Source organism: Oreochromis niloticus, linkage group LG5, assembly GCF_001858045.2.
Source record: "Oreochromis niloticus isolate F11D_XX linkage group LG5, O_niloticus_UMD_NMBU, whole genome shotgun sequence".
In the NCBI taxonomy this organism is placed as follows: domain Eukaryota; kingdom Metazoa; phylum Chordata; class Actinopteri; order Cichliformes; family Cichlidae; genus Oreochromis; species Oreochromis niloticus.
This window is the reverse complement of record NC_031970.2, coordinates 29,860,078-29,886,219: the sequence shown is the minus strand read 5'-3', so window position 1 is coordinate 29,886,219 and position 26,142 is coordinate 29,860,078. Positions and strand designations below refer to the sequence as shown.

General features: G+C 40.8%; 1 protein-coding gene and 10 non-coding genes across 12 annotated transcripts; all 11 read left to right on the top strand.

The window, feature by feature from the left end:
- The first annotated feature begins 153 nt into the window (after positions 1-153).
- Positions 154-26,142, top strand: eogt (EGF domain-specific O-linked N-acetylglucosamine (GlcNAc) transferase). Of its 2 annotated transcripts, none has more exons than XM_005450264.3 (16): positions 154-332; positions 1,650-1,902; positions 2,600-2,700; positions 2,875-2,983; positions 3,225-3,319; positions 3,408-3,512; positions 15,805-15,911; positions 16,732-16,835; positions 17,349-17,441; positions 18,633-18,704; positions 19,505-19,591; positions 23,270-23,338; positions 23,692-23,753; positions 23,899-24,018; positions 24,441-24,543; positions 24,848-26,142. In XM_005450264.3, exons 2-16 carry the CDS (start codon positions 1,699-1,701, stop codon positions 24,992-24,994), a joined length of 1,578 nt encoding a protein of 525 aa, XP_005450321.1. In that variant the 5' UTR covers positions 154-332; positions 1,650-1,698; the 3' UTR covers positions 24,995-26,142. The 2 variants fall into 2 exon arrangements, with proteins under 2 accessions (XP_005450321.1, XP_005450322.1); XM_005450265.4 differs by lacking the exon at positions 154-332 and adding an exon at positions 580-686.
- On the top strand, positions 6,281-6,353 carry trnar-acg (transfer RNA arginine (anticodon ACG)). Its single transcript has one exon. It is a non-coding gene; the product is annotated as a tRNA-Arg (tRNA).
- On the top strand, positions 6,462-6,534 carry trnar-acg (transfer RNA arginine (anticodon ACG)). The gene has a single exon. It is a non-coding gene; the product is annotated as a tRNA-Arg (tRNA).
- trnar-acg (transfer RNA arginine (anticodon ACG)) lies at positions 8,406-8,478 on the top strand. The gene has a single exon. It is a non-coding gene; the product is annotated as a tRNA-Arg (tRNA).
- On the top strand, positions 8,587-8,659 carry trnar-acg (transfer RNA arginine (anticodon ACG)). The gene has a single exon. It is a non-coding gene; the product is annotated as a tRNA-Arg (tRNA).
- Positions 10,516-10,588, top strand: trnar-acg (transfer RNA arginine (anticodon ACG)). Its single transcript has one exon. It is a non-coding gene; the product is annotated as a tRNA-Arg (tRNA).
- Positions 10,697-10,769, top strand: trnar-acg (transfer RNA arginine (anticodon ACG)). Its single transcript has one exon. It is a non-coding gene; the product is annotated as a tRNA-Arg (tRNA).
- Positions 12,639-12,711, top strand: trnar-acg (transfer RNA arginine (anticodon ACG)). The gene has a single exon. It is a non-coding gene; the product is annotated as a tRNA-Arg (tRNA).
- On the top strand, positions 12,820-12,892 carry trnar-acg (transfer RNA arginine (anticodon ACG)). The gene has a single exon. It is a non-coding gene; the product is annotated as a tRNA-Arg (tRNA).
- trnar-acg (transfer RNA arginine (anticodon ACG)) lies at positions 14,761-14,833 on the top strand. Its single transcript has one exon. It is a non-coding gene; the product is annotated as a tRNA-Arg (tRNA).
- trnar-acg (transfer RNA arginine (anticodon ACG)) lies at positions 14,942-15,014 on the top strand. The gene has a single exon. It is a non-coding gene; the product is annotated as a tRNA-Arg (tRNA).

Here is a 26,142-nt window from a genome sequence, read left to right as displayed (position 1 = left end):
TACTAATGCCATATTGTAACACCTAGAGTGTAAGATGATTTTCTGAAACTGAGAGGTCTCAGTTACGTTTGAATAATATTCTGTAAGAAACAAAGCACACTAACAAGTTTGCACTTAAATATTTGTCTTTTTATTATTAAACTGAATGATGTATATTGTAATAGTGTGGAGTGTGGAGAGCGTTATAGTGCCGTTTACTATCAGAAAACTGTGGTGGACGGCGCCACCCTATGGCCGAATGTTCGTATTACATGCCGGTGTAAGGTTTCCGGTGTTATGGCGACCGCCGGTCACTGCATCGCTTCAATCTGGGGAAAGCAGACTGCATTCAGGTAAACTGTTTCTCATATAAACTTACAGCAATCTTTCACAGGCAACCACTGATAAGGGTCTCGTTTCTTTTAAAGGTTTTGTTTCTCGGAAATGTAAAAACATTTCTTCTTGCCCCTTTTCTTGTCCTGCATCTTAAGTGTAGCTTAAAATTAACGTTAAGGGGGCTCCTTGTCTTCGTCAAGAACTTATAGGCTAGATGTTAGCCTCTGCATAGTATACTTCAGACACCGGGTAGCCTCAGTTCGTATTTTCCGCAGACGAAGAAACGTTTAAGTAATGCGTTATAATCACAACAGCTCCTCAATCTCATCTCACGTGCCCGTTAGGTCACTATTGAGGGTCGCGACGTAGAGGTAAAGTTTAGTTAACTTGCTAATTGGCCGGAAGCTAGCTAAAACTTAAGAATTAATTAAGCGCTCTAAAAACGAAGTTTGCATGCGTTTGGAGAGCTCCTGCACGTCAGAAACTCGAGGAAATGAAGCCAGATTTCGCAAGAGCTTTTAAAAAAACCCTGCTTTTAAAGAGTTAAAATATACCTAACCATAATCATAATCGTAAAAAATAGATAAAATTCTTTGGTGACGTGTTTTAGACTTACTTGTGTTCCACAGGTATTACTGAGTTTGATGAATATGTGTCGAGTCGGTGCTTTGATGTAGCGCTCTTAATTTCATGTCTCCAGTTACATCAGTACCACAGCCTTAACGTCACACACATTTAACCTTTACCTAACTGTATCAAACGTTATCACCAGGAGAATATGTAATTAATGACCGATAACGTTAACCTTCACCACCTATTGTTACCGAATGTGCAGCATAAGGCAGTTTCCTCGTTTCCCTCCCTTCCTTTGAATGTGAAACTGTGTGGGAGCCATTTGTTATACAGCACAATGTGGCATCTGCTTTAAGAAAGGTCACACTGTAATGTTCAATCATCAGTCAGTGGTATTGGGATGAAAAATATAATTGGCTCCAGGTTGTGCAAGAACATGCATACTTTTAACAAAATAGCATTGATCATGTAAATTTGGCTGTTGTGTAATACCAGGTACTGCACTGGCTACCTGCATATTAGGTCACATTATTAGCAGTGAATAGTTCTCATTTGGCCCTGCAACCTCAGTTGTGATTGCTAATGGAAAAAGGTCACCAGCACTAACAAAAAACAAAAAAACGTTTCCTTTTGTGAAGCTTAAACCTGCCCGGAGCTACACTCCCATGCACTTGCTTGTACCCACATGCTTGTCTACTCCAGTGTTAAGTTTTACCCATTGCAAGTCTGAGTCTGTTTCTCTGCCTCTTGCCTCTTCACAGTGTGCGGTGAAGGGAAGCATCTATTTCGCATGTCTGTGTAATTCTGACTATGCTGCTCCTGGTAGCACTGAGCATAGTTTTTTCACCCATTGTGGTAACCACTGAGACGCCTGAAAACCCACACCACAAACCACCAACACCACCTCTCAACTACAGCAGGATCTCCCTGCCACCAGAGCACGTACCCTATTTCTTGAACAACAACAAGAGGGTCGCCAAGCGATGCCGCCTGGATCCGCTCTGCCCTTTTAAAGTAAGATATGGTTGGAGTTAATGTTTGTTCCTTTTTGTGCTTTACTTTCAGAATAAAAAAATACAACAGGTAACCTTGTTAACTTATGACTCACATGAAAATGGTTAATTAATTATTTTGCCTGTGAGTGTTGAACCTGTTAGTATAGGCATCATGCGAGCTATTTCGTTGTGATTCACACAGTAGCAATTTTAAAATACTGGATTTCTGTGCATTGGTTTGCTTATTAATGGATATTGCTTTCCTGAACCCAGAAAGAAATACTTAACAGTTTATTTTGCTTTGTCTGTGCTTCTTTACAAGAGAGAGAGACTGCTCTAAATAGCAGCAGTTGAATTAAAAGCTTGTTAAAATCTTATTTTGGTGAAACTGCAAACTTTCTATGTGGTTTTTGTAAGACTTAAGTGAATAAAGTTAATTCTGGTAATGCTTCAAAATAACTGCACAACTAAGTGCCTGGGGCCATTGCTTCTAGACAGATTTTGCATCAGCTTAGTTAGGTCATTAAATGGATTAGCAGATAATCCATCACCACTGCTGTATCTTTCACATTGCATATTACATTCTGTTTCTAATGGATTTTCTAAAAGAAAGATAAGATTTAATGTAACTTTTCTTTATTTCTTTAGCTCTCACGCCCTCTCTCTCCTACATACACACACAACACTGCTTATATTAATTTGTGTTTTTACAACAGGATGCACTCCAGGATCTGTCTTTTTGTTGGGGTTATGAGAAGAACTGTGATCCAGAGAAACGCTTCAGCTATCCTATCTGCACCAAAGCTGACTCTGGATGGTACTATATTCAGTGAAATTAACAGAGTTATTGTTGTGATTTTTCAATTAAGAAATGTTGGATTTACTGAGTTGCAGTGTATGTAATTTTCCACAGTAAAAGTGGTTTCATGCAAAGTGTGCGTCATCGATGGTGTAATGGTTGTGCTTTTGCTGATTTGCCTGAATCTGTCAGGGCCCGTTCACTGGATGCCGCCCAGGAACTTTTCTGGAAGCAGGCTGATTTCGGCTACGTCAAAGAGCGCCTCTCTGAGCTCAAAACACTCTGCAAGGCTACTCGGCCAGTAAGTCTGCTCATTTCCTTAGTTCCCACACGCCTTGTGAGTCAACAGGAAGGAACAACAGGTAGAAATAGATGTAGCATTCAACAGGAGTCCACAGACAATGAGCCCAAAATAATTTCAAGTTCAAAAGCAGTGGTGTAGAGAGAATCTAGTAAAGAGACCACTCTCATGGCCTTTAAGGTCCACACTTTGCTGGTCACCTGAGTACTAAATATTTATGAATTTGCATTTTTTTTCCAAGGGGGACTCCTCATTAAAGTGTTGTAGTTACACTAGATTCTGCAAGGCTACAAATCTTTACCTGGACTTACGAAAGCCACGCAGAAGTCATGAGAGGTCAGTGCAATTGAAATACAGTTTTTATTTTTATTTTCTTTAAACATCAATGAGTATGCTTTGAAAGTCAACCGTGTTTATGCTGCAGGTACAAAGAGGACTTCATTCAGGCAGGAGAGATTGGTGGACACTGCAAACTCAACAAGGAAGCACTTGTTGGAGAGGGGGACCACAAAAGCCCCTTGCAGTCTTGGTGAGGCAGGACATTCACAGGATACATTCACATGAATCATACACTTAGTTATCAAACTACAATGAATGGCTTCTGTTGAAATCTTGAGCTTGTGTTAATAATCTTCCGGAGCCACTGTTAACAAAAGAAAGCTGGATGTTTGTCCCACTGACTTCCTTGATTTACAAATATAAAACACAATATCAAGTGCTGAAACACATCCACAAATTTATTTATTTTTAAGACTTTTATTTAACTTTTTTTCCCCAACAAATACAAGACTGGTTCACATCCAAAATAGTAACACTGCACAGCACAAGAATATTACACATTCTCCAGAGTCCACAGAGAACTTGTGATAATTTATGTCCATAATTGTTGTCCATTATAATCCAGTTTACAGGTTACTCCCAGCTTCCAGTGGTTTCTTCCATTTGTCCACAAAAATTCGGGAGCTCCCATCAATATAATGTCCCAGCCTGATCAGAGTCATAACATCAATGATGAGCGACTTCCATAGAGAAATGGAGGGAGGCTCAACCCCCACCCATCTCAACATAATGCTTTTCCTGGCCAACATTAACAGTGACTGAATTACATGCTCATGTTGTACCAGTGAGACAGGAATATATCCCAATAAACACATTAATGGGTTTTCTGTCACCTGATGACCAATGGCTGTACTAATATTGGCGCAGACCTCTTTCCAAATTGACTGAATAATAGCACATTCCCACAAGCAATGGAATCTAGTGCCCACTCTGGCCTTACACTTGAGACAATTCGGAGATGTTCCCATATTATACTTACTATAAATACACGGAGAACTATACACATAGTACAAAATTTTGTACTGCAGTTCTTTAAATTGGTTACAAAAAGAGATTTTAGATGGAAGGAGCAGGATTTTGTCCCATGCCTGTATATCTATTTCACATTTAAGCAACGTCCCCCAAGATTTCCTCAACCATGCCAATTTGTCCACAATTAGGGCATAAATCTCTGAATAAAACTTTGATATAAAATGTTTATGCTCTCTATTATCCAGAAGAAATTCCTCCAACCGAAAAGAGGCTGTTGAGATTTGTAATGATTTAGCATTCTTTGACACATAATGTCTCAATTGCAAATACTTATAAAACTCAGTATTTGACATAGAATACTGGGACTTCAGGGATTCGAATGATTTAAACTCACCATGTTTAAAGAGGTCATAAAACCTCTTTACACCTACTTTATGCCATCCCACAAAGCTCGACCCCATGTTTTGCAGCAGAAGGTCTGGATTATTTATAAGTGTTGACAAAATATTAAACGGGAGACTACTGTTAAAAAGTTTTCTCAGTTTTCCCCACGTCCACAAAGCATTATATATCAGCGGGTTATGCTTTCACAAGCTTTATTAAAAACCCTTAAGATAAACTATTTAACTTCACTTTCATCACCTTAAAAAATTCTACTGGGATGCCATCTGCCCCAGGACATTTTTCTGACTGGAGTGCAGATATAGCTTTATCCACCTCCATCAATGTTATGGGTGACTTTAGCAGGCTAACCTGATCTTCAGAGAGCTGAGGGAATACTAAGTCATTTAGGAAAAAGCCTGATTTAAGCGTTGTTATGTCCATCTCAGACTGGTATAAATTTGTATAGAATTCTCTAAAGCACCCATTAATCTGACGGTTTCCTACTTGCCTTTCGCCATTCACATCCACAATAGCAGTGATAAAAGAACTTGATGGAGTATTGCTTGTAAGACGAGCCAGAAAGCGGTTAGGCTTATTAGCTGATTCAAAAAGCTGTTGTCTGGCAAAAAGGACAACTCTTTCATCCTTTTGCATTATCAAATTACGCAAGGATGTCCTGGCAATATTAAGCGCACTTAATGTTTCAGCTGTTTTTGTTACATAATATTGTTTCTCCAGCTTTTTTTATATTATTCTCGATCTCTAACTGCCTTGTTAATCATTGTTTTCTTTTAAGACTTGTGTATGAAATAATCATCCCTCTCATGTAAGCCTTATAACTGTCCCATAAAGTTCTCGGGTCTATCTCCTCTTTATCATTTATTTCTAAAAATAATGTTGTTTGCTCTGTTATGAAATGTATACATTTCTCATCCAAAAGGGACAGTGTGCTCATCTTCCAAGACATGGAGCGCTCAATATGTCTCATGGGTTGAATGGTTAGGACCACAGGAGCATGGTCAGAGAGACCTATATGACCAATATTTACCTGCTGAACTAACTGACTAATACACTTGGACATAAAAATATAATCTATACGAGATGCTGACAAGTGAGGGTTAGAGTGGAAAGTGTACTCTTTAGATAGTGGATTATATTGTCGCCAGACGTCCACAGAGACTTGCTATAGGTTCCAGACAAAATCTTTACCCACTTGTCCACATCCTTGGTGTGTGTCTGTTTAACTGGCCTTGGAGGACCCTCTTTGTCGCATGCCAATGTGTCTTGTGCACAGTAAGTAGATGAGCCTGTCTCTACTCCCTGGTCTTCGGCTATTTATGCAGTGTTAGACAGCATGAAAAGTATGACTGGATGGATGTTCAACCAACCACGTAAGGAAATCCGACAAAGTTGATTGTGCTCACCTGGAAACTGGAAACACTACATCCAGATGAACAGAATCAACATTGTGGGATTTCCTTACCTGGATGTTTTGAGCCTGCATCAAGACATTTTGCTGTCTGGAATATTTTGAAGGATTATCTTTGAGTTTTGCCGGCGATCAAAGTGTGACCTCACCTGACCTTTCAGGGACTGTCGTGGGGGCCAGTGGCGCAATGGATAACGCGTCTGACTACGAATCAGGAGATTCTAGGTTCAACTCCTGGCTGGCTCGCAGCGCGTGCTGTTTTTCTTGTTGGAATGGATAGGCTCTTAAATATTGTACAAATTTGGTCTGAGAACAAACTTTGAGCTCACCTGACCTTTTGATTTTCTTGGCGTGGGGCCAGTGGCGCAATGGATAACGCGTCTGACTACGGATCAGAAGATTCTAGGTTCGACTCCTGGCTGGATTGCCGCGTCTGCTTCCTTTTGTGTGTATTGGGAGCGATGCTGTCACTTTCGGAGGGTGAAAACCACCGAGGCGCAGCGTTTTCAGACAGTGCATCTGAGCTCCTCTCATACTCCTAAAAACATAAGGGATCACCAAAGGTTTTCTTTTAGCCAGAGCTCGTCCTTCTTCCCGCTCAGTTCACCCGTAGTGTTCTTTGGGTGCCTTCCAAGGTTTAACAAATATCCAGCTAGGATTATCACATTTACTCACAGCAGCCAATCTCATGGTGTTCCCTCTGTCTTATAGCGTCCTGATGACATCTAGGTTGTGCTAGGTTGTGGATGATGACAGTCAAACCTTAAGTACTGTTTGCGTTGGCTTACACTACGCGATGACTTTCAAATGTCCACTTTTACTGATGGCAATTTCCCAATCTAAGATAGCTAATGTGTCATTTTTCATATCCTTCCTGGTGAACCTGATGTGTTTCTCCACCACCTTAAAGTAATCTGTGATTGGTTTTACATCCCGAAATTTGACTTTCACCCAGGCGTCATCCACATATCTGAACCAGTGGTGTTCGAGGATAGGATGACTTAGCAGTCTTTTTTCCCACTTCCTCCTTATAAGAGTTAGCCACAATGGGTTAAACTGGGGAATTCATGGTGCACCCACGTTTCTGCTCGTGGTAATGGCTCCTGTATGTGAGTTATATGGATCGATGACAGAATTCCGAGAGCACACACACACACACACACACACACACACACACACACACTCACACTTTGTTGGTGTTGAGAGTGGTCCTGTTGGTGAGGGTGGGGTCATCCTGTAAGCTCTTACGAACTAGCACCACTTCTTCAGTAGCTGTAAGACAATTGAAGAGAGTTCTACCATTGTAAGTGACCGTAGTGTCATCTGCCTACATAACGATATGGCTGACCTTGTTCATAAAATCCATAGTGTTCTGAGCATGGCGTTTCCAGCTGCCTACCGACGGCTTGAGGACCAAAGCCAAAAGCCTTTAGATATTGTATGTAGCACAGTTGATCATGCAGACAATGGGTCTTTAAATTACCTCCCGTTTATGCAACTTAGGCAAACCACAGAGACTTGCTGTAGCTTCCAGACAAAATCTTTACCCACTTGTCCACATCCTTGGTGTGTGTCTGTTTAACTGGCCTTGGAGGACCCTCTTTGTCGCATGCCAATGTGTCTTGTGCACAGTAAGTAGATGAGCCTGCCTCTACTCCCTGGTCTTCGGCTATTTATGCAGTGTTAGACAGCATGAAAAGTATGACTGAATTCACTTCTCAGTGAATTCAATTACCTTTGAAGAGTTTTTGTCAACTAGAAGCGTTGCAAGTCTTTTTGGGCCCAGCTCCTCTTTTGGTTTTAAAAGATGGTAGGTAAATAAATTTTTCTCACCAGTTGGTTTAGCATCTGATTCTGTGGGTTTGGGAAGATTTTAGTAGCTTGGAGGCCTTAAACAGATGATCTCATTTGCAGACTTTTAGGAGTAATCCCAGCCTGTGTACATCTGAGGCTAAATCTCAAGCGGTTCCTGTAGACTGCCATCTTTCATGCCACCTGCTTATACTCACGTAGCAGCTTCAGGCAGTCCTTGCCAAAGGGAGGCAAAATGTCTCGATGGATGTTCAACCAACCACGTAAGGAAATCCGACAAAGTTGATTGTGCTCACCTGGAAACTGGAAACACTACATCCAGATAAACAGAATCAAGATTGTGGGATTTCCTTACCTGGATGTTTTGAGCCTGCATCAAGACATTTTGCTGTCTGGAATATTTTGAAGGATTATCTTTGAGTTTTGCCGGCGATCAAAGTGTGACCTCACCTCACCTGACCTGACCTTTCAGGGACTGTCGTGGGGGGGCCAGTGGCGCAATGGATAACGCGTCTGACTACGGATCAGAAGATTCTAGGTTCGACTCCTGGCTGGCTCGCAGCGCGTACTGTTTTTCTTGTTGGAATGGATATGCTCTTAAATATTGTACAAATTCGGTCTGAGAACAAACTTTGAGCTCACCTGACCTTTCGAGTTTCTTGGTGTGGGGCCAGTGGCGCAATGGATAACGCGTCTGACTACGGATCAGAAGATTCTAGGTTCGACTCCTGGCTGGCTCGAAGTATCTGCTTCCTTTTGTGTGTATTTGGAGCGATGCTGTCACTTTCGGAGGGTGAAAACCACCGAGGCACAGCGTTTTCAGACAGTGCATCTGAGCTCCTCTCATACTCCTAAAAACATAAGGGATCACCAAAGGTTTTCTTTTAGCCAGAGCTCGTCCTTCTTCCCGCTCAGTTCACCCGTAGTGTTCTTTGGGTGCCTTCCAAGGTTTAACAAATATCCAGCTAGGATTATCACATTTACTCACAGCAGCCAATCTCATGGTGTTCCCTCTGTCTTATAGCGTCCTGATGACATCTAGGTTGTGCTAGGTTGTGGATGATGACAGTCAAACCTTAAGTACTGTTTGCGTTGGCTTACACTACGCGATGACTTTCAAATGTCCACTTTTACTGATGGCAATTTCCCAATCTAAGATAGCTAATGTGTCATTTTTCATATCCTTCCTGGTGAACCTGATGTGTTTCTCCACCACCTTAAAGTAATCTGTGATTGGTTTTACATCCCGAAATTTGACTTTCACCCAGGCGTCATCCACATATCTGAACCAGTGGTGTTCGAGGATAGGATGACTTAGCAGTCTTTTTCCCACTTCCTCCTTATAAGAGTTAGCCACAATGGGTTAAACTGGGGAATTCATGGTGCACCCACGTTTCTGCTCGTGGTAATGGCTCCTGTATGTGAGTTATATGGATCGATGACAGAATTCCGAGAGCACACACACACACACACACACACACTCACACTTTGTTGGTGTTGAGAGTGGTCCTGTTGGTGAGGGTGGGGTCATCCTGTAAGCTCTTACGAACTAGCACCACTTCTTCAGTAGCTGTAAGACAATTGAAGAGAGTTCTACCATTGTAAGTGACCGTAGTGTCATCTGCCTACATAACGATATGGCTGACCTTGTTCATAAAATCCATAGTGTTCTGAGCATGGCGTTTCCAGCTGCCTACCGACGGCTTGAGGACCAAAGCCAAAAGCCTTTAGATATTGTATGTAGCACAGTTGATCATGCAGACAATGGGTCTTTAAATTACCTCCCGTTTATGCAACTTAGGCAAACCACAGAGACTTGCTGTAGCTTCCAGACAAAATCTTTACCCACTTGTCCACATCCTTGGTGTGTGTCTGTTTAACTGGCCTTGGAGGACCCTCTTTGTCGCATGCCAATGTGTCTTGTGCACAGTAAGTAGATGAGCCTGCCTCTACTCCCTGGTCTTCGGCTATTTATGCAGTGTTAGACAGCATGAAAAGTATGACTGAATTCACTTCTCAGTGAATTCAATTACCTTTGAAGAGTTTTTGTCAACTAGAAGCGTTGCAAGTCTTTTTGGGCCCAGCTCCTCTTTTGGTTTTAAAAGATGGTAGGTAAATAAATTTTTCTCACCAGTTGGTTTAGCATCTGATTCTGTGGGTTTGGGAAGATTTTAGTAGCTTGGAGGCCTTAAACAGATGATCTCATTTGCAGACTTTTAGGAGTAATCCCAGCCTGTGTACATCTGAGGCTAAATCTCAAGCGGTTCCTGTAGACTGCCATCTTTCATGCCACCTGCTTATACTCACGTAGCAGCTTCAGGCAGTCCTTGCCAAAGGGAGGCAAAATGTCTCGATGGATGTTCAACCAACCACGTAAGGAAATCCGACAAAGTTGATTGTGCTCACCTGGAAACTGGAAACACTACATCCAGATAAACAGAATCAAGATTGTGGGATTTCCTTACCTGGATGTTTTGAGCCTGCATCAAGACATTTTGCTGTCTGGAATATTTTGAAGGATTATCTTTGAGTTTTGCCGGCGATCAAAGTGTGACCTCACCTGACCTGACCTGACCTTTCAGGGACTGCCGTGGGGGGGCCAGTGGCGCAATGGATAACGCGTCTGACTACGGATCAGAAGATTCTAGGTTCGACTCCTGGCTGGCTCGCAGCACGTACTGTTTTTCTTGTTGGAATGGATATGCTCTTAAATATAGTACAAATTCGGTCTGAGAACAAACTTTGAGCTCACCTGACCTTTCGAGTTTCTTGGTGTGGGGCCAGTGGCGCAATGGATAACGCGTCTGACTACGGATCAGAAGATTCTAGGTTCGACTCCTGGCTGGCTCGAAGTATCTGCTTCCTTTTGTGTGTATTTGGAGCGATGCTGTCACTTTCGGAGGGTGAAAACCACCGAGGCGCAGCGTTTTCAGACAGTGCATCTGAGCTCCTCTCATACTCCTAAAAACATAAGGGATCACCAAAGGTTTTCTTTTAGCCAGAGCTCGTCCTTCTTCCCGCTCAGTTCACCCGTAGTGTTCTTTGGGTGCCTTCCAAGGTTTAACAAATATCCAGCTAGGATTATCACATTTACTCACAGCAGCCAATCTCATGGTGTTCCCTCTGTCTTATAGCGTCCTGATGACATCTAGGTTGTGCTAGGTTGTGGATGATGACAGTCAAACCTTAAGTACTGTTTGCGTTGGCTTACACTACGCGATGACTTTCAAATGTCCACTTTTACTGATGGCAATTTCCCAATCTAAGATAGCTAATGTGTCATTTTTCATATCCTTCCTGGTGAACCTGATGTGTTTCTCCACCACCTTAAAGTAATCTGTGATTGGTTTTACATCCCGAAATTTGACTTTCACCCAGGCGTCATCCACATATCTGAACCAGTGGTGTTCGAGGATAGGATGACTTAGCAGTCTTTTTTCCCACTTCCTCCTTATAAGAGTTAGCCACAATGGGTTAAACTGGGGAATTCATGGTGCACCCACGTTTCTGCTCGTGGTAATGGCTCCTGTATGTGAGTTATATGGATCGATGACAGAATTCCGAGAGCACACACACACACACACACACACACACACACACACACTCACACTTTGTTGGTGTTGAGAGTGGTCCTGTTGGTGAGGGTGGGGTCATCCTGTAAGCTCTTACGAACTAGCACCACTTCTTCAGTAGCTGTAAGACAATTGAAGAGAGTTCTACCATTGTAAGTGACCGTAGTGTCATCTGCCTACATAACGATATGGCTGACCTTGTTCATAAAATCCATAGTGTTCTGAGCATGGCGTTTCCAGCTGCCTACCGACGGCTTGAGGACCAAAGCCAAAAGCCTTTAGATATTGTATGTAGCACAGTTGATCATGCAGACAATGGGTCTTTAAATTACCTCCCGTTTATGCAACTTAGGCAAACCACAGAGACTTGCTGTAGCTTCCAGACAAAATCTTTACCCACTTGTCCACATCCTTGGTGTGTGTCTGTTTAACTGGCCTTGGAGGACCCTCTTTGTCGCATGCCAATGTGTCTTGTGCACAGTAAGTAGATGAGCCTGCCTCTACTCCCTGGTCTTCGGCTATTTATGCAGTGTTAGACAGCATGAAAAGTATGACTGAATTCACTTCTCAGTGAATTCAATTACCTTTGAAGAGTTTTTGTCAACTAGAAGCGTTGCAAGTCTTTTTGGGCCCAGCTCCTCTTTTGGTTTTAAAAGATGGTAGGTAAATAAATTTTTCTCACCAGTTGGTTTAGCATCTGATTCTGTGGGTTTGGGAAGATTTTAGTAGCTTGGAGGCCTTAAACAGATGATCTCATTTGCAGACTTTTAGGAGTAATCCCAGCCTGTGTACATCTGAGGCTAAATCTCAAGCGGTTCCTGTAGACTGCCATCTTTCATGCCACCTGCTTATACTCACGTAGCAGCTTCAGGCAGTCCTTGCCAAAGGGAGGCAAAATGTCTCGATGGATGTTCAACCAACCACGTAAGGAAATCCGACAAAGTTGATTGTGCTCACCTGGAAACTGGAAACACTACATCCAGATAAACAGAATCAAGATTGTGGGATTTCCTTACCTGGATGTTTTGAGCCTGCATCAAGACATTTTGCTGTCTGGAATATTTTGAAGGATTATCTTTGAGTTTTGCCGGCGATCAAAGTGTGACCTCACCTGACCTGACCTGACCTTTCAGGGACTGCCGTGGGGGGGCCAGTGGCGCAATGGATAACGCGTCTGACTACGGATCAGAAGATTCTAGGTTCGACTCCTGGCTGGCTCGCAGCGCGTACTGTTTTTCTTGTTGGAATGGATATGCTCTTAAATATAGTACAAATTCGGTCTGAGAACAAACTTTGAGCTCACCTGACCTTTCAAGTTTCTTGGTGTGGGGCCAGTGGCGCAATGGATAACGCGTCTGACTACGGATCAGAAGATTCTAGGTTCGACTCCTGGCTGGCTCGAAGTATCTGCTTCCTTTTGTGTGTATTTGGAGCGATGCTGTCACTTTCGGAGGGTGAAAACCACCGAGGCGCAGCGTTTTCAGACAGTGCATCTGAGCTCCTCTCATACTCCTAAAAACATAAGGGATCACCAAAGGTTTTCTTTTAGCCAGAGCTCGTCCTTCTTCCCGCTCAGTTCACCCGTAGTGTTCTTTGGGTGCCTTCCAAGGTTTAACAAATATCCAGCTAGGATTATCACATTTACTCACAGCAGCCAATCTCATGGTGTTCCCTCTGTCTTATAGCGTCCTGATGACATCTAGGTTGTGCTAGGTTGTGGATGATGACAGTCAAACCTTAAGTACTGTTTGCGTTGGCTTACACTACGCGATGACTTTCAAATGTCCACTTTTACTGATGGCAATTTCCCAATCTAAGATAGCTAATGTGTCATTTTTCATATCCTTCCTGGTGAACCTGATGTGTTTCTCCACCACCTTAAAGTAATCTGTGATTGGTTTTACATCCCGAAATTTGACTTTCACCCAGGCGTCATCCACATATCTGAACCAGTGGTGTTCGAGGATAGGATGACTTAGCAGTCTTTTTTCCCACTTCCTCCTTATAAGAGTTAGCCACAATGGGTTAAACTGGGGAATTCATGGTGCACCCACGTTTCTGCTCGTGGTAATGGCTCCTGTATGTGAGTTATATGGATCGATGACAGAATTCCGAGAGCACACACACACACACACACACACACACACACACACACACACTCACACTTTGTTGGTGTTGAGAGTGGTCCTGTTGGTGAGGGTGGGGTCATCCTGTAAGCTCTTACGAACTAGCACCACTTCTTCAGTAGCTGTAAGACAATTGAAGAGAGTTCTACCATTGTAAGTGACCGTAGTGTCATCTGCCTACATAACGATATGGCTGACCTTGTTCATAAAATCCACAGTGTTCTGAGCATGGCGTTTCCAGCTGCCTACCGACGGCTTGAGGACCAAAGCCAAAAGCCTTTAGATATTGTATGTAGCACAGTTGATCATGCAGACAATGGGTCTTTAAATTACCTCCCGTTTATGCAACTTAGGCAAACCACAGAGACTTGCTGTAGCTTCCAGACAAAATCTTTACCCACTTGTCCACATCCTTGGTGTGTGTCTGTTTAACTGGCCTTGGAGGACCCTCTTTGTCGCATGCCAATGTGTCTTGTGCACAGTAAGTAGATGAGCCTGCCTCTACTCCCTGGTCTTCGGCTATTTATGCAGTGTTAGACAGCATGAAAAGTATGACTGAATTCACTTCTCAGTGAATTCAATTACCTTTGAAGAGTTTTTGTCAACTAGAAGCGTTGCAAGTCTTTTTGGGCCCAGCTCCTCTTTTGGTTTTAAAAGATGGTAGGTAAATAAATTTTTCTCACCAGTTGGTTTAGCATCTGATTCTGTGGGTTTGGGAAGATTTTAGTAGCTTGGAGGCCTTAAACAGATGATCTCATTTGCAGACTTTTAGGAGTAATCCCAGCCTGTGTACATCTGAGGCTAAATCTCAAGCGGTTCCTGTAGACTGCCATCTTTCATGCCACCTGCTTATACTCACGTAGCAGCTTCAGGCAGTCCTTGCCAAAGGGAGGCAAAATGTCTCGATGGATGTTCAACCAGCCACGTAAGGAAATCCGACAAAGTTGATTGTGCTCACCTGGAAACTGGAAACACTACATCCAGATAAACAGAATCAAGATTGTGGGATTTCCTTACCTGGATGTTTTGAGCCTGCATCAAGACATTTTGCTGTCCGGAATATTTTGAAGGATTATCTTTGAGTTTTGCCGGCGATCAAAGTGTGACCTCACCTCACCTGACCTTTCAGGGACTGTCGTGGGGGGGCCAGTGGCGCAATGGATAACGCGTCTGACTACGGATCAGAAGATTCTAGGTTCGACTCCTGGCTGGCTCGCAGCGCGTGCTGTTTTTCTTGTTGCAATTTATATGCTCTTAAATATTGTACAAATTCGGTCCGAGAACAAACTTTGAGCTCACCTGACCTTTTGATTTTCTTGGCGTGGGACCAGTGGCGCAATGGATAACGCGTCTGACTACGGATCAGAAGATTCTAGGTTCGACTCCTGGCTGGCTCGAAGTGTCTGCTTCCTTTTGTGTGTATTTGGAGTATTTATAAGAGTTAGCCACAATGGGTTAAACTGGGGAATTCATGGTGCACCCACGTTTCTGCTCGTGGTAATGGCTCCTGTATGTGAGTTATATGGATCGATGACAGAATTCCGAGAGCAATTTCCCAGACTAAGATAGCTAGCGTGTCATTTTTCATATCCTTCCCGGTGAACCTGATGGCTGGCTCGCAGCGTGTTGTGTTTTTCGTGTTCGGATGGATACGCCTATAAATATAAATAAATAATATTGTTATTAACATAACTATATAATTAATAACTAAATATTGTTCCAGGTTGATAGAAGTGCTAACTACATTTACATATTTACAGTTACATGAGCCTTGAGAGAAATAAATAGTTAATGTATGTTCCCTGTCATTGGAAATTTACAATTGTATTGTTTTAATTCTCATTGAATTTTTCATTTCACTTGATTGTCAATCTTCATAAATGCCCATGAACTGTTATGTGAAGCTTCTTCAAGTTAGCTAAGCTCATTGCATAACATGATTTTCTCCAGGCAGTTAACAGTAAACACTTGTGACAACAGCTCAGAAAATCATGTGTTTGTTTTTTGATATAGATTATTCTGCATCACTAAATCTTATAAAAGAATAATTTATTTTGATGTGTTAATTTGTGTGTGTTTTTTTGTTGTTGATGTGTTAATATATGTTTTTTCATTGTGTCCTGCCTTTCCAATTACATATATAATTCTTACTGTTCTATTTACAATAGTTGTTTGATGTTTTTGTAGGTATGCTGAGCTGCAGACATACACAAATCTGGACTTTCATCCCATAGAGGATAGTTACTGTGATATAATAGTTGAAAAACCTACTGTTTTCATGAAACTCGATGCTGGTGAGTAATAAAGATTTACTGGACTCAAATTAAAGCCCTGAAATCTTAACAGAAAGCTTGATACTTTTACTCTTACTATACTTGACACTGACGCATTTAAAACCTCATTTAAATGTTGCAGGAATGTATTGACAGCATTTTTTCTGTTTTTATCCACATAAATGAATACTAATGGTATTTTTTGTTTAAAATCAGATGTTTAAAATTAAAGAAATCAAAATAGATAGTTCGCAATCTGCCTTAAATGTGACTTTGCATTGAGCAGTCAAGCACACTGTGCTTGTGTCTACCAGCTTGAATAGGAAACCAAGTCAAGGTGAGATGGAACTTTACCAAAAATAACACTGTTGTATGAGGGGTTCAGGGTAGTGAAAACATAGAATAGGAGATGTTACATAGCAAAGACATCGTAGAGAGGCAACAGGTATAGGCCATTGCCAAGATGAAGATTACAAGGAAGGTGAAAATGTAAAAGCTCTGTGAGCTATTCTCATGTCCATATTTGATTCTTTAATTGTACTAGAGCAGCTTTGCATGAGTCACAACTCAGAATAGTCTTTATTTGTCTTATACTAGCCTATCAGTTAATTTACTCTGATCATGATTTTTGCTCTCTTTAGGCCAACTTTCTGAGTGTGCCTTCTAAACACAAGCTTTGGTGTTGTACAGGGCCACAGTTGAGATGACAATATTAGTGATATCCCATTTCTATGACATTTTAGAGATCTGAGAATTAAAAAAAATGTCTGAAAGTGTAACAGTATAATATAATAATTATTATTATTTATATATATATGTATTTTATTTGTGTGTGTAACAGGGGTGAACATGTACCACCATTTCTGTGACTTCATCAACCTGTACATCTCCCAGCACATTAATAACTCCTTCAGCTCAGATATCAACATTGTCATGTGGGACACGGTGGGTACCTGATGCTTGCCACTGCTGTTTCAGTGGTGGTTTTAATCTACAATGGGTTTGTTAATTAATTATTTCCGTTTAAGGAAAATAATAATGGATAATGAAGTAAATACATGTTAATAACCTTCCAAATCTTTGTTTTGCTGCACTTAATGCCTAAGATGTTTATGCCACACTTGTCTGTCAGAAGAAGACACAGGGCTGGATTTTCCCGTTGTCTTTTTTCCCCCCATGAATTTATAAACGCCTCTTTTAGAGTTAGAGAAAACTGGCAGGAAGAGGGAAAGCAGTGACCTTTCATCAGAAATTGCACAGTGCTGCAGGCTGCCGCATAATAGTGTGGTAATAGATTTTTGTATAAAAGCAAAACTTCAGAAGAAAAAACAGATGACTGCCTCTGGTGGTGCTTGAGGCATAATGTAGTTAATTTAGATTTTATTGCTTTGTTTTTTTATTTCTGCTGTGACACTGATTGAATCAACATTTGTTCCCTATTTTATATGTTTCTCCCAGAGTTTTTATGGTTATGGAGATCTGTTCAGTGAAACGTGGAGGGCCTTCTCAGAGTATGACATCATCCATCTGAAGACTTTTGACTCAAAAAGAGTAGGTATAATCACAACTCTGACAAACCAGGTATTTTTAGATGTTCTGGAGAAGATGCCCTGTACCTACAGAGCTGTCCTGGAAAATAATTTTGACATTATCCTCTGTTGCTGAGGCCAAACTATAAATGTTCCACCTTTTCTTTGGTACTTGAACTGGACTATATTTACATAGTTCTTCTACAGTCTTACTAATTGCTTAACATGGAGATACACTAATTGACTGGCCAGAGACCAGAATCAGACAATTTTCAGCAATTCAACCCTGAAATTTGTTCAAATAACAAATTGTGACCTCACCTTTCATTTGCTCAGTTTCAGTGGCACAATGAGCTCCGATGTTCTTAGGTTTGACCCCTGTCTTGCTCTGAATGTGTGTGCTTCTTTTGTTTGGTGGTTTTTTGTTTTTTTTTTGGTAGTGCGAGGGATGCTCTCATGAAAGTTTTGAACGATTAGTCAGAGATCAAAGTCTGATCTCACAATTCTCATAAAGAATTAATTTATTAAACTAATGAAATCAAGCCAAGTTGCTTAAGAATGGCACAAGGAAGTGCTTCCTAGAGCGTAGAAAAAAATTAAAGTTGATCATTCTTTTAAAGTCGACTTCAAACTTGTTTAGGACGATACTACTACTTGCATTTGTAATGGCTGAAAATAAAAATTTTAAAAAGTAAAGAAGAGATGGGAGAAATACTCTTCAACTATGTTCTGAGTGTTTACATGACATAGTTTTCCACAAGAGGATCTCTGTAAGATCTTTGTTGGCAACACACATATTTGAAATGCTACAAACATGACAACCAGTGGTTCCATGAGGGGTAAGGTAAATAAATAACTACAGTATGAATAACACATGTTAGGAAAACCTATTTATGTTTATCATGTGTGAAAGGTAAAGAAAACATCCTCGATATTGTAATATGTCATTTTTAAATCCCCAAATATTGGTAAGGGTATCAATCCTAAAAATCCTTTACTGGTCAGGATCTAATATCATTCCAGTGTCACAAACAATGTGCTGTTTTTGAAAGAGTTGAAACCATCAGGGGATTGTTTGGTTTTTCCGATATGGTAGTACAAGTGTTGTTATAGACTCCCAATGCATGCATGTAGATGTCGTTATTACAACTTGACAATCATTTCTGTGCCATATCAGTTAGTTACAGTTTGATCGCTTCCCATTTGTGTATAGGTTTGCTTCAAAGATGCCTTCTTTTCCCTTCTCCCAAGAATGAGATATGGTCTTTTTTACAACACTCCTCTTGTAAGTTACCCCCCGCATGTGTGTGTGTGTGTGTGTGTGTGTGTGTGTGTGTGCGTGTGTGTGTGTGAATTAGTGTAACTACTGAGATTCATATATGTATTTGCTATGTGAAAACTGCAGTGTCTTACATTTTCAAAACTGCTTTGTTTGCGTCTCTATCTATTTTTATCTCACATTCCATACATATATAGGTCTTTCCTAAATTCAAGATATCTGGTGTAGTCGTAAACATGCAGTTTAGGTCAAATATTTATGTAATATATTCAAAGGCTCAGCAAGTGCTTATGTTATTTAAATGATAATTCCAAGGAGATTACTACAAAGAGGATCCCACGTAAATATGTGTCGTCCTGTGGTTCCAGCCTTGAGGTGTGAAATATTGATAGGTCAGCCTCAAGCTGCTTTTGATTGCCCCTGCTGCACATCATGTTTATATTCATGTGCTCACATTTACAGCTGCAGTACAACGGTGTGTATGTGATATTCTAAAACCTGAGAAATGCCTCATCTCATATGATACTCACTCCAGGGAGATAAGCAAATATCTATACAACTGTCAGTTTCCCTGTGTGTGTAATATACAGTATATATTTCTTTTATTATTTCTTTTTATCACAGTCCAGTGCAGTAATGTGATGCTATTGCTAGATTCAATTAGTTTTTACTTCATTTCAAATTACAGAGTAGTATTTATGTATGACTGCATACATATTCTAGTACAATATTTGATATTAAACAGTTAAAAATAGACGTTATAAATGTTTTTGAAATTGGCTCTTTATGTACTGTGTTAATGGCAGATCTCAGACTGCTACAGTGAAGGGATGTTTCGGGCATTTTCCCAGCACATCCTGCATCGACTCAACATCACACGAGACAAGCCACAGGTAGGAACAACATTTCTAGGGAAACACATCAATTACTTTTCCTGTATCCGAGTTATACCATATAATATACATACAGTAACACCAAATCATTTCTCATAAATAACATTATGGCTGCATTTCACCACTATAGAAAACCTGTGAAAGCATTCAGAAGTTTCTTTCTTGTGCATAGATCATACTGCTACTGAATCAAGCCTTTGAACATTTCTTTAGTTAAAACGTTTTCAGTTAAAAGCTCGTGTGCAACCACTTCTGTGGACTCACTGTTTGCATTAACAATTAAGATATTGTTTCTTGGGCAGACTTTAGGGAAAGCAGTACTGCCTCTTACCCTATGTATTCACAATAAAATTGTGGGACTATGTAAGGTAAAAGTACTGACTGAGCTACTTTGGTTTGCTCATTGCCATCATGGGTTTCATTCACTAAAAAGGCTAAACTGTAATTAGTGGGACATTGACTAATACATTCAATAAATAAAGACTAGGCATAAGTTGGATGTATTTTATAATTTTTTCTTGGCTAATGCACTTTTTTCTCATCTTATAATGTCTATATTAAAATGTTTGTTTTTCTGTAAAGCCATTTTCAGAAACAGCAGGTCTGATGCAATAGGTAATGCCTCATCAGGCTATGAGTTTAACAGTAAGAGCAGGTAAAACATTATGAGTGAAGGATGGTCTCCTTTTGAGGGATTTATTGCCACAGGTTCAGGCTGGTGTCTGTTTGTTTAGTCTTTATCTTTGACTTCTCTAGAGAGGTGGGTGGGGCTTTTGTCTTCTGTTAGAATTACTAAGCTTAAAGACTAACAAAAGCACAAATAGGAACAAAAATTGTTGCACATATATTTTAACATTTTCCCCCAGTGACAGTTCTTATTTTATTGTGTCTTACTTTGTCTGTGTCTTAGCTTTCATGGCACTTAATGTTCTTCTTTCTTTTACTCTTTTTGTGTACAGTATTTTGTCACTGTTTGTTTGTGAAAAGCACTTAATAAATAAACTTTACTTATTTTATTTACTTACTTGCTTACAGCTACAACCTGTGGACAAGGGTCTGGAAAGTTCGTCATAGAGCCTACAAATGGCCAGTGTACTTTAAGGACCTGTAGTTTTAATTTTTTTCTTGTTTTTTTTACAGTTGACATGAATATGTGGAAGCAAATAGCCCAACGGTAGAATTGTCTTGAATCTTCTGCAGCCATAGTCTCATTGATGGTCTAGTGGTTAAGATTTGGTGCTCTTGCTGCCATAGTCTGGATTCAATTTCTGATAGGAAATGTCAGGGTTTTTTCCACGTTGCAGTTGAATACCCTTTTCCTAATTCTGTTTCTTTTTGACAGCAGTTAGCTCAAGGCTTTTCATATTGTATGATTATAGCCCTGTAATACAAGAGGGTCTCTCTCATATCGCTCTCTTTTTCTAACTGCTTTTTCCTCACTTTGGTGGAAAATGTAATGAAATCAAGGAAAGGTTTGAAGAAGACTTTACAAGGTCTTAAGAAAATAGAAGCATGTTGCTTAGAGAATCCCAACTGTACTTACCGACTCCCTAAGAGCATGATGGGAGATCTGTGCCATTTTGAAACTAGAGTTTCAAAAAGATGGACTACAAAGTGCATATTTTACTTTTACCTCAACGTGTTCTCACCATGTTTTTTTCATGCGGGTCATATAGTACATAATATAATGTCATATTCTTAAAATATGACATTATATTATAGAAAATGAACATATAGCCTATAAAAGAAAATACATTATACTTTCTTTTCTTTCCCAGTGATTCAGTTCCTCCTTTCTGTAAAGGCTTTCGATGACTGAAATGCATTTCCCTCCATTAATCAATTATCCAACTCAGGGTGGGGGGTAGGTGTCTGCATCCTATCCCAGCTGACCTGAAGTAAAAATTAATTTACTGATAATTCGAATTGCTTGCAATAATGGAAACGGAACTATGGCAAACCGTAAATGTGGTTTATTTTAATACAGTATAATACAACCTATATTCTTCACTCAAGGCAACACCTGAACAGGAAGCAGATTTCGCTGCAGCATTGAAAACAATTTATCAAGTTAATGCATGAGGTGGAAAACAGTTTTAATTAACATTTACATGGTCTGTTCTACCTCTTGTGTTTTGTTGATCACTGCTCTAAGTAGTAGGATGGTATTATCGTCTCTCCTTTCATTAAGGATAGTCCACTGTAGCTTATGCTAAATGAGGTAATTAAGAAACAATGTAACTAAATTTTCTTAGTATCTGGAGAACCGTAGTCATCTCTTTCTTTGGCTACCACACAAATACTTCCAGGGAAACTTCCTAAGCAAAACTGACTATTCGGCTGCACCCATAATTTGTAGAAGCAAATTACACACGTGGACGCTTTAATGCTTGGCAGTTGAGTATTACACCTACATTATGGATGTGCACTATAAACTTCAATAGGAAGTCTTTAGGAATAAGGAAAAGAAACATAATTTCCTCTTCCATATTCTGTAAGTAACATTCAGAAACATCTGGCCCAGACTCTGCAAAAGTCCACGATCGATGCCTTTAAAAATGTTTGCCTTGATGGCACCTCCTCTTTTGCACTGAGAGTCTGCCATCATTTGCCATCAGCAGTAAGTGTAACATAACCATGATGCTGACTTCTACAATAGTCGATTGGTTATTGGATACTAAGTGCATCAGTGACACTACACCTACCCCAACACCCACCTCACCCCAACCTGATATAGTACTTTCTGAAAGAGTACATGCATAACTGTATACTGACAGTGCCATGCACTCACTTCCTTATTCATATTCTTCATCTATAACTCTCCAGACCTCCTCATAAGTGCTTTATGGTGCCATGCTGGTAATGATTGACTGTATCTTTATGACCAGCAAGGCCCGATAACTTCTTCCTTCCTGTGAAGCAGCTCATTGGGTATTCATATTCTTCACTGGGAATATGCTAAGAGGCTTTTCAGCGAGACACGGGGCTACGGCCGATAGCAGGCTGGCAACTGAATGAGAGGTCTTCCCAGCCCTGATCCTCTTCCCAGCTCTTCCTTTCATCCCTAGATTAATGACATCAGGCAGAAACTCACGCTGCTCTCCTTTATTGTGTCCTATTCATTTGCTACTGCCATCCCACTCCTTCTATCTCACCTCATCATAATTTGCTGTCTTCTTGTCTTGCTCAAATGGCTTTCCCCCAATACTCTTTGAAATATATTTGAATTCGAAAAAGAGAAATTGTGTATGTACTGATTGCATATATAATTACCACTGAGGTATAGTAGTTTGGTTTTTTTGTATTTAGATTATTTCACTGGTTTGAACTTCCTGCATTTATTTTGATTTTAAGATAATGAAGGGCCCTTACTGTTTAACTCAGTTTGTTACAGATTTTGACCCCTACAAAAGTCTCAATACTCTTTCTGATCACAAGATGGCAGTAGTAGACCGGGAAAAGAAATATCCCTAAACTGGCTGTCTGGACTAATAAGATTATGTCAGAAAAAAAATCTCATTGTCACATTAAAAATTGGACTCTAAATGTGATTTTAGACTATTGAGATTATCCACTGCGTAGTAAGCACGTTAATTTGTATGAGCACCATGTTTTCCCAGCTGTCTATCTTTTGTTTGTCCTTGGCTGATTGTTTATTGGGTGCGTTGCTGTTTCCAGGAGGGGCGTGTTCGTGTCACCCTGCTCGCACGCAGCACAGAATACAGAAGGATACTAAACCACATGGAGGTGAGTCCAGCACCACTGGCCCTTCTCTTTGTCTCTTTCTTCCTTGTACCTGTTCTTCACTCTGCAGGACAGGCGGCACAGAACTCTCCTGTTCTCTTACCGCTTGTCCTCCTTTTTCTTTCTCTTTATCTTCTCTCTCTTTTACATTTCTGTCTTTACTTTATACAACTCCCTCACACCTCCTCCTCCTTCAGCTATCGATTTACTGCCCACCTCTGTTAAGTGCCTATTTAAAATCTTATTTGTTATAAAAAGTATGAGTAAAAAACAAGGCTTGTGATTTATATCATCACTGTCTGTATTTGTTTGCCGTCTCATTGATCACAGAACCTGTTCTTTTGTTGTTGTTACAGCTGGTAAATGCCCTCAAGACTGCGCCTTTACTGGAGGTCAATGTGGTAGACTACAAATACAAGTGAGTTATAGAGCACTGGCTACATGAGTCTAGGAAGCTTTCAGTGCTGCTCAGCATTGGTCACCACACATTGTTATACAGCTGTGTGTAAGAATAAAGGAATCAGTCACAATGACTGATGTGTAACTCATTGTCTGTCTTTCAGGGATGTTCCCTTCCTGGAGCAGCTGAGGATCACCCACAACTCTGACATCTTTATAGGGATGCACGGGGCTGGTCTCACCCACCTCCTCTTCCTCCCTGACTGGGCTGTCATCTTTGAGCTGTGAGTGACATTGTCCATCTGTGTGTCAGCTATACACATGCATGTGTGTATAGTTGTGTGTATGTGTGAGTAAAAGCCAGGTGGAGCACAGGCACGGGGAGAGCAATTTGTTTGGCAGCCTGCTCCGTCCAAAGTACCCCTCAGCCACTTGGTATATGACTGTGAAATACTGCCTAATTAACCAGCCCCTCATCACACCTGGCAATCCTCAGCGAAGGAGCTACTTGAAATGTGTGTGTGTGTGTGTGTGTGTGTGTGTAGAAGCATAGAGAGAGTTGGGTGTAGATTTTGGAGGGTGACACAAAGGAAGAAGCACTGTGTGCATAGAGAAAGAGAGAGAGAGAGAAATTGAGCTAGAACGAGGGAAAGAGAGGCAGATCGAGGAGAGCAAGAGATAAAGTGTCTGCATCCGTCCCTCCTAGATATAACTGTCAGGATGAGAGCTGCTATCGAGATTTGGCTCGGCTGCGGGGCATTCGATACGTGACTTGGCAGAAAATGGACAAAGTGCTCCCACAGGACAAGGTAGGGGAAACTCCTGTATACGCCATTAGCTTCCCAGTACCCCAGCAGCAGCTTTCGTAATTCATCTCACCTGTGTAACATAAGTGTACACACACTTAACCTCACATGTGCACACTGAATTATGTGCAGTTATTGGTGCAAGAGAACAAATGTAAAGACTTCATTTCGTACTTATATAACGTCTTTGTCCTCTTCCTGTAACAGTGAGGTTAGCCTGTTAACACAAACACACACGCCTATGCTCTTATGTTGTGTTTCTCCTGTGCTTCTGTGTTTCACACATCCTCTCTAATGCTTCTCTCAGGGTCACCATCCCACCCTTGGGGACCATCCGAAGTTTACCAACTACTCCTTTGATGTGGAGGAGTTCATGCGCCTTGTGCTGGAGGCAGCCGATTATGTCACGCACCATCCTAAATGGCAGCGCCGTGCCCTTCGTGATGAACTCTAGAGCGTCTGTGAGTGGACCGAGGGGGCGCAGACATCTGGCTGCTGAAGAACTCTAAACTTTAACCTGCTTTTTTTCTGTGATGGGAAAAGAAAAACTTCACATTGGCAGAGTAATCGTTAAGGTATCTTGAAAAGTTGCCACATTTACCAGTGAATCACAGTGGTGCAGCGGGTTTTTTGTCACCTACTGTCTGCTGCATTGACAGGTCTGGATGAATGAAAACAGTATGGCGGACAGCTCGAGTTTGAATGGCTTTCACTAGCTCTATTAGTGTCAAATCAGTTAAAGGACTAGGCGTGTGTAGTGGAACCATCTGGAAAGCAATAAGATGTGTCCTATGCTTCTTCATTACCTCCCTGCGTCTGCTTCATTCCACGTCGCCAGAGTTAGCAAATGAGCAGCTGTTACGACATTCCTTCACATGCGACATCTTGTCCCATTTGATCAGTGTCACGTTGACGGGAGCCTCTAGAGTTGTTGACAGTCACGCTAGAATTTCTGCGCACATCCTGCATAAACCAGTCTAATACGGTGAGCAGTATTCACACGCTGGATTCTCACATCCAGTTGTAGTCTGACATTTTGAAATCATGTGGTTTTAAGTTACAATCTCATCCCAAACACATAAAAGTCTAAACGGTAAGAGACAGAATGTGTCATCCCTACTGCCATGATGTATTTTCCGTTGTATCAGTATTAATGTTTGTGTGTTTAAATGCAGGAATAGTATTTAGAACAGTAACGCTGCATACATGTATGCGTATGTTGTATGTTGTATGTTATCATGTATGCGTGTGTAAACCTTAACATACTGATGAAGATTGTTTTAGGATGAAAAGCAAAAATATTTAACTGGCTTTGCGGCTCTACTCTTTGCTGCTGGATCTTTATTTAAATTTGACCTGGTTTTCTTTAATATTTGTCACATTTATTATTTAAAAATGTGTTGTGCTGGTTTGATTGAATACCTTTTGATGCCAATGCCTTTTTCATTATAAATTCCTTTGCATTCTACCAAAGGAAATGTCAGCGTCGTTATGGTCAAATAATGAGAGTGCTGCTATTATCTGTTACCTTTTCCAGAGACTTCTGAATGCTGTTAGTTTTGTATTTTACAATAAATTTGTCTGAATTGGAATGACAATTTG